At 43.6% G+C, this 7,568-nt stretch overlaps 1 protein-coding gene across 1 annotated transcript; it reads right to left on the bottom strand.

The window, feature by feature from the left end:
• Positions 1 to 1,738: 1,738 nt before the first annotated feature.
• On the bottom strand, positions 1,739 to 6,900 carry si:ch73-139j3.4 (CD82 antigen; the record flags this gene model as incomplete). Its single annotated transcript, XM_046042299.1, has 6 exons — positions 6,835 to 6,900; positions 3,622 to 3,700; positions 2,972 to 3,084; positions 2,671 to 2,745; positions 2,011 to 2,103; positions 1,739 to 1,936 (listed from the first exon to the last, which is right to left on the bottom strand). Coding segments are annotated over exons 1-6 (624 nt in total), but the record flags the coding sequence as incomplete, so codon positions are not given.
• Positions 6,901 to 7,568: the final 668 nt, after the last annotated feature.

Below are 7,568 nucleotides of genomic sequence, written 5' to 3'. Positions count from 1 at the left end.
GTAGCATGATGTAGCATGATGTAGCTTAATGTAGCATGCTGTAGCATAATGTATCTTAATGTAGCATGCTGTAGCTTAATGTAGCATAATCTAACTTAATGTAGCATGATGTAGCATAATGTAGCATACTGTATCTTAATGTAGCATGATGTAGATTAATGTAGCATGATGTAACTTAACGTAGCATGCTGTAGCTTAATGTAGCATGATGTAACTTAACGTAGCTTAATGTAGCATGATGTAGCATGCTGTAGCTTAATGTATGATGTAGCTTAATGTAGCATGGTATAGCATAATGTATCTTAATGTAGCATGCTGTAGCTTAATGTAGCATAATCTAACTTAATGTAGCATGATGTAGCATGATGTAGCATGATGTAGCTTAATGTAGCATGATGTAGCATGATGTAGCTTAATGTAGCATGCTGTAGCATAATGTATCTTAATGTAGCATGCTGTAGCTTAATGTAGCATAATCTAACTTAATGTAGCATGATGTAGCATGATGTAGCATGATGTAGCTTAATGTAGCATGATGTAGCATAATGTAGCATACTGTATCTTAATGTAGCATGATGTAGATTAATGTAGCATGATGTAACTTAACGTAGCATGCTGTAGCTTAATGTAGCATGATGTAACTTAACGTAGCATGCTGTAGCTTAATGTAGCATGCTGTAGCTTAATGTAGCTTAATGTAGCATAATGTATCTTAATGTAGCATGCTGTAGCTTAATGTAGCATGCTGTAGCTTAAAATAGCATGCTGTAGTATGCTGTAGCATGCTGTAGTATGCTGTAGCATGATGTAGCATGATGTAGCATGATGTAGCTTAATGTAGCTTAATGTAGCATGATGTAGCTTAATGTAGCATGATGTAGCATGATGTAGCATGCTGTAGCATAATGTATCTTAATGTAGCATGATGTAGCTTAATGTAGCATGATGTAGCATGATGTAGCTTAATGTAGCTTAATGTAGCATGATGTAGCTTAATGTAGCATGATGTAGCATGATGTAGCATGCTGTAGCATAATGTATCTTAATGTAGCATGATGTAGCTTAATGTAGCATGCTGTAGCATGCTGTAGCATGATGTATCTTAATGTAGCATGATGTAGCTTAATGTAGCATGCTGTAGTATGCTGTAGCATGCTGTAGTATGCTGTAGCATGATGTAGCATGATGTAGCATGATGTAGCTTAATGTAGCTTAATGTAGCATGATGTAGCTTAATGTAGCATGATGTAGCATGATGTAGCATGCTGTAGCATAATGTATCTTAATGTAGCATGATGTATCTTAATGTAGCATGCTGTAGCTTAATGTAGCATGCTGTAGCTTAATATAGCATGCTGTAGTATGCTGTAGCATGCTGTAGTATGCTGTAGCATGATGTAGCATGATGTAGCATGATGTAGCTTAATGTAGCTTAATGTAGCATGATGTAGCTTAATGTAGCATGATGTAGCATGATGTAGCATGCTGTAGCATAATGTATCTTAATGTAGCATGATGTAGCTTAATGTAGCATGCTGTAGCATGCTGTAGCATGATGTAGCTTATTGTAGCATGCTGTAGCTTAATGAAATATGAACATGAAACAACATAAAATAACATAATAATCTGATGCTTTTCATTCTTTAGCTAAATGCTCTTTGTATAAATGACATGATGCAGCCTGTCAGTACAGATATGCAGTAATCTGACTGTATACTGTGTGTGAGTACTGCAGTACCTGATGGTACGAGGTGTTTCCTCGTCCAAACAGCGGAGCGCTGAAGTTCAGCAGATCGGAGCACCAGGACGAGTCCAGGCTGGGACGATACGAGCTGAAGCAGGAACAGGGAAGAACGTGTGGGTTGGTCAGGTTCAGCGTCTGAATATAAGAGTTCTTCAGCCAATCGGCAGCGCCCGTCCTGCCACAGCACTTCCCCTGTCCACAGCAAATCACAATCATCATCAATAAATTAACCAGTAATTATAGCCACACTGATTAAATAGACTCACATAGTGCTGCACGTTGTCCATCAGTCTGTCCTGACCGCGTCCTCCATACTGAAGGATGATCCTGTCCACTGAGGCGTCCAGACTCCGTTCAATCTGACCACAGCAGGAAGAACTCAAGAGCTCAATGTGACATGACACCAAATACTTCACATAATCCAGTTAACTAGGTTAGCATGGTTACTCCAGTTAGCCATTTTAGCATTAGCATGGTTAGCCAGGTTAGTTTGGTTAGTTAAGCTCATTTAAGCTGCGTTTTCACACTTCCAGTATCCAGTGATCAATCTCTAGATGTGTTGACCAATCAGTGGGCTGCATTGTTTCTATCTCCACCTTTGAGTCCCGGGTCAGCGCGCTGTGTACCTCTACAAAGAGGTAATGGAAAAAACGTAACGTAATGGAAAGGTTCTACTGGTTCCATCCTCAACTTCTTCAGATAGAAAGAAGAATAAGAAAAGAATAAAAAGAACCGTTCTCATGTGTGAGGGACTGAAGTGAACTGGACTTCTTGGTGGAAACACACCTGTAGTTTCCTGCTGTACCTGAAGTAGATCTGATCTCACGTCGACACGTTAAAATAAGATGAACTTCCTGTTCAGGCTGTCAGAGGAAACTATTAGTACATGGACACATGTCTGATCGCCAAAATAAAAGCCGGCTCACCGTGTGTTTACTTATGAGCAGCAGCAGCGTGACGAACAGCTGACCCAAGATCAGGACGATGAGGAAGCCCAGGTACTGAGGAGGGAGAGCAGAGTTAATGCTACCTTTATGTCAGGAGGGATGGAAGTATTTCTGTTTCACGTCACGTGCAAAACACTCTTCATGGTTAACATAACGTGAGCGGACGCCGGCGTGAGGCGTCCATCTCTGGCTTTCAGGTACAGATAAACAATATCAAGAAGTCATGAACTGGTGATAACATCCTCCTTCCTGTCACTGGTCCCAGAGGTTCCAGACTCACCATCAGCAGCAGGAATCTGTTCTCTCTACCAGCTCCGACACATCCAACGACACTGACGACCACCACCACTCCACCAATCAGCAGCAGCCCCGCCCCCACGGTACGCAGCTCATCTGTACACACACAGAGAAACACTTTACACATACAGAGACATCTTTAGGATTTGACTTGTTTTATTTTGAAAGGGTTCTTCCTGCTGTGTGCTGTGCAGCTTTGTTTCCTGTCTTGTGTTCCTGCACCTGTGTTTCACCTGTGTCTCGTTGGCTCCACCCCCTCCAGCCCTGTTCCTCGTGTACTTTCACTACATGAAGCTGAGAGTACTTGTGTACTTTTACTGCTGATACTTTCACTACATGAAGCTGAGTGTTTTCTGAAAACAGTAACAGGAAATCAAATGTTGTCAAAAGTTTTGTTTCCTCTGAGGAAGCTAGGCTAACAGTTTCCCCCTGCTTCCAGTCTTTGTGCTAAGCTAGGCTAACAGTTTCCCCCTGCTTCCAGTCTTTGTGCTAAGCTAGGCTAACAGTTTCCCCCTGCTTCCAGTCTTTGTGCTAAGCTAGGCTAACAGTTTCCCCCTGCTTCCAGTCTTTGTGCTAAGCTAGGCTAAACAGGCCCTGAACGCTGCACTGTGGGCTCCCGTGTAGCAGAGTTACCGGAGGAGATGGCGGTCAGGAAGCTTCCTCTGTCAAACAGGATCCAGACTCCACAGCCGGCCACGCTCAGACCCAGAGCCTGCAGACAGAGGTCAAAGGTCAGCGGCTGTCTTGTTCGATTGTTCGTACTGATTCTTAGGGGATCGGGTCTAAATCGGTTTGGGGCGTTTGTTTCAGAGATTCTGCAGGATGAACGTTTCGGAGGAAATTCAGTTTATTTCGATGAAACGACTGCGTGAGAGTAATCAGGTGAACCCGCTCTCGCGCTGTGAGTCAGCCTGTGACCGAGTGGTAATGTAGCTGGCAGAGTTTCACAACATGAACGTGTGAAACCTGAAGCAGCCTTGCTCTGTTTGGAAGCGATAGTTTTCCAGCTGCTCGTCTCGTCTGACTGTACCAGCAGAGCAACAACATAATGCGCAGCAGAGTGACGTTAGGAACTTTTTCTCTGGACCTGTCAGAGAACACAGATCTGTGGGAGAGATTCTGAATGTTTTGAACATGAAACTCAGGAGCTATTAAAGTCCAGGAGTTGAATTAAAGTTTAATAATTTAAAAAGGAGCCACATGCTTAACATCTCACTTCAAACTGGCATCTCCCAACCTCTCTTAACCTCTTAACGCTCCAGCGGGCCGTCAGGTCCTGGCGGCAGCTTTCGGTCTGTGCACACAGCTGATATGTTAACTTCATACTCGTATGTTCCACCGTCTGAAAGCTAAAATCCTCGTGATTCGACCGATGCAAACCATTTCAAGATTCAGTCAGCACAGCGGGTCCAATCGGCGCCTCTGTGAGACCAGCCAGTACAGCAAAAGTGACGCGACTCTGAAGCCTCACAGTAACTTAATCCACCCATCGATTATATTCCAACAGAAACGCTCTTGTTACTTGTCAAAGGTCCAGACGATCCAATCCAGTAAAAACATTTAGTCCAAAACACATTATTCCATCAGTAAATCCTCAGGGCTGCCGCACCGCTTCAGATTCACCGGCAGACGCAGCTCGTACGTCATTATAACCGGAATAACTCAGATTTGGATGTAAACAGCTACGAAAGCTTGTATTCAGATTAGCAGCTGAACTTTGACCTTTCGACTGACGCCATATCCGAACCAATAGGAGCTCACATGTCCCTTTCACAGCCTTCAACAGCCAATGAGAGGAAGGGCCGGCTCCTGTTATTTCATGCGTAGGCCGAGCCAATTGCAACCAACTGTGCCGATGACGGGCACTTCCTGTAGCCAATAAGATTCTGAATATAACGATATCCAGTTTTAAGGAGGAAGTTCATGATCTGCCAACAGAAGCACACGTCTGCGTGGAGCTGCCGGCTGATACGGAGCGACAGGGGGCGGGGCTGAGACAGACCCTCAGAATAACCTGTGGACAAGAGTCATGTTTCACGGTACTGGTATGAAGTTTAAATGTGTTCTAGGTAAGGCTTTCTGCTGTAGCTGCATTTGTTAGCAAACATTTTCCAGTGGAAATGAAAAATCTATTAGTTTTAGTGTGTTTAAACTCATATTGATCAATTCCAGTAGCTCTTACAGTCATTCTGACTTTCAGGTCAGACTCTCCAGAGTGTCTCTTTCAGAGAAGCCAAAAACCAGGCAGATACTCCAGATGGGTCAAGAACCACATTCAGTTTACTGTGGATCTGCTTTGAAGAGGCGTTTTGCATGAATTTGACAGGAATGTTAGGAGGTTAATCATGCAATCATTGAACCAGTACTTAAAAAGTTTAACCTGGACCCATCCGGCCCGAAGAACTCTAGACCCATCTCTAAACTTTCGTTCGTGTCAAACATTCAGCTGACTGCCTTCTTTGAGACCCATGAAATATTTGACAAATTTCAGTCTGGTTTCCGCCAAAAACACAGAATCCTCTTTACTTAAAATCTCCAGCGATATTCTGACGGCCGCTGATTCTGTCCTGCTCCTATTAGACCTTTTCTCAGCTTTCGATACTATCGATCACAACATCATGCTAAACAGACTCCAAGAGCTGTCTGGAACTGTCTTAAAATGCTTTTTTTTTGGTGCTCTTGCAAACAGGTTCATGTCGGATAAAGCAGTGTTGTCATATGGGACACCCCAAGGGTCCGTCCTGGGACCTGGGATCTTATTTCTTATTTCTTCCTGTTGGACAAATTATCAGACAGTTCAGCGACGTATGTTACCACCTTCATGCGGATGATATTCAGCTGTACTGATCATTTAAGGACACAGATCTCCATAAATGATCCTAGCAAACTGAGCAACATCAAGCAGCGGCTGAATGAGAACACTTTGCAACTGAACACAGATAAGACAGAGACATTAATTATTGCACCTGATTATTTACCCCTGTGATCAAGCAGCACCTGGGTGACCTGGGCTCGTCTGAGAGGACTTGTGAACTGAGTGTTTGTGGAGGTTTGTGTTTGAAGAACGTACGCTGTGCTTTCTGGAAACACTAACAGGAATTCAAATGGTTTCTTCTGAGGATGCTAGGCTAACGGTTTCCCCTTGCTTCCAGTCTTTGTGCTAAGCTAGGCTAAACAGGCCCTGACCTCTCATGACATCACTCCAACCAACCAATTGAAACACTGCTTCTTCCAACTAAGGAACATATCCAAACTAAGATCGCTGGTGTCAAAGACAGAAAGCCTCCCGTTTAGATTTCTGTCTTTTTACCTGCATGAGTAATAAAGAACTCACTCGCTGTCCAGAACTCAGCTGTTTACCACATGAAGCAGAAGAGCGCTCATTACTCCAGTCCGATCACCGCTTCACTGGCTGCCACTTCATCTTCATTTTAATATCTTACCTTTAGAGCGTCACAAGGTCAAACTCCCTCTTACATCTCCGAGCTGTTACAGCAACCCCCCCCCACCCTAAGGTCATTAGGTCAGAGGCTGTTAGCAGTTCCTCGTACGCACCTCCCCACTGCGTTACGCACCTTTAAAAAGCAGCTGAAGACTCAGCTGTTATTCCAGCAGGCGTTTAGCTGAACATTGGTCTCGGTTTTAAAGGTGTCTGCATGTGTGAGCGTGTTTCTGGTGTTTAGCTGTGATTTGATCTGTGAAAAGTGCATTTAAAGAACGTCACTTCCCCAAACAGAGACACAAAGAGGAGGGAAGGCTGAATGCTGACTCAGCAGATATTAAAGAGGCTGATCTACAGGAGAAACTGATCTGAGAGCAGCTCTGAGTTCTGACTGAACGTCTCACCAGGAAGATGGAGTTTAAGAGCGCAGAGCAGAACTTCAGCAGCTCGATCTTCACCTCCAGCTTCATCTCTCTCTCCGCTCAGAGCCAGCAGGCAGCAGAACCACGGCAGGTTCTCCAGGCGTGCGGAACCTTTCAGCTCCCGTCTGATTCGCACCTGCAACAACTCCAGAGTCCAGAGTCCAGAGTCCAGAGTCCAGAATTCACTTCCTCATTGTCTCTAAACATTAAACTGATCCGACTGACGCCATGGAGACACAACAACACACACACAGTAACACACAGTAACACACACAGTAAAATACACACAGTAAAATACACACAGTAACACACACAGTAAAATACACACAGTAACACACAGTAACACACACAGTAAAATACACACAGTAACACACAGTAACACACACAGTAAAATACACACAGTAACACACACAGTAAAATACACACAGTAACACACAGTAACACACACAGTAAAATACACACAGTAACACACACAGTAACACACAGTAACACACACAGTAAAATACACACAGTAACACACAGTAACACACACAGTAAAATACACACAGTAACACACACAGTAAAATACACACAGTAACACACAGTAACACACACAGTAAAATACACACAGTAACACACAGTAACACACAGTAACACACAGTAACACACACAGTAAAATACACACAGTAACACACACAGTAAAATACACACAGTAACACACAGTAACACACAGTAAC

This window comes from Micropterus dolomieu, unplaced genomic scaffold, assembly GCF_021292245.1.
Source record: "Micropterus dolomieu isolate WLL.071019.BEF.003 ecotype Adirondacks unplaced genomic scaffold, ASM2129224v1 contig_12445, whole genome shotgun sequence".
Taxonomy (NCBI): Eukaryota; Metazoa; Chordata; class Actinopteri; order Centrarchiformes; family Centrarchidae; genus Micropterus; species Micropterus dolomieu.
Note: the sequence above shows the minus strand (reverse complement) of the source record. Positions and strands in the feature narration are given on the sequence as shown.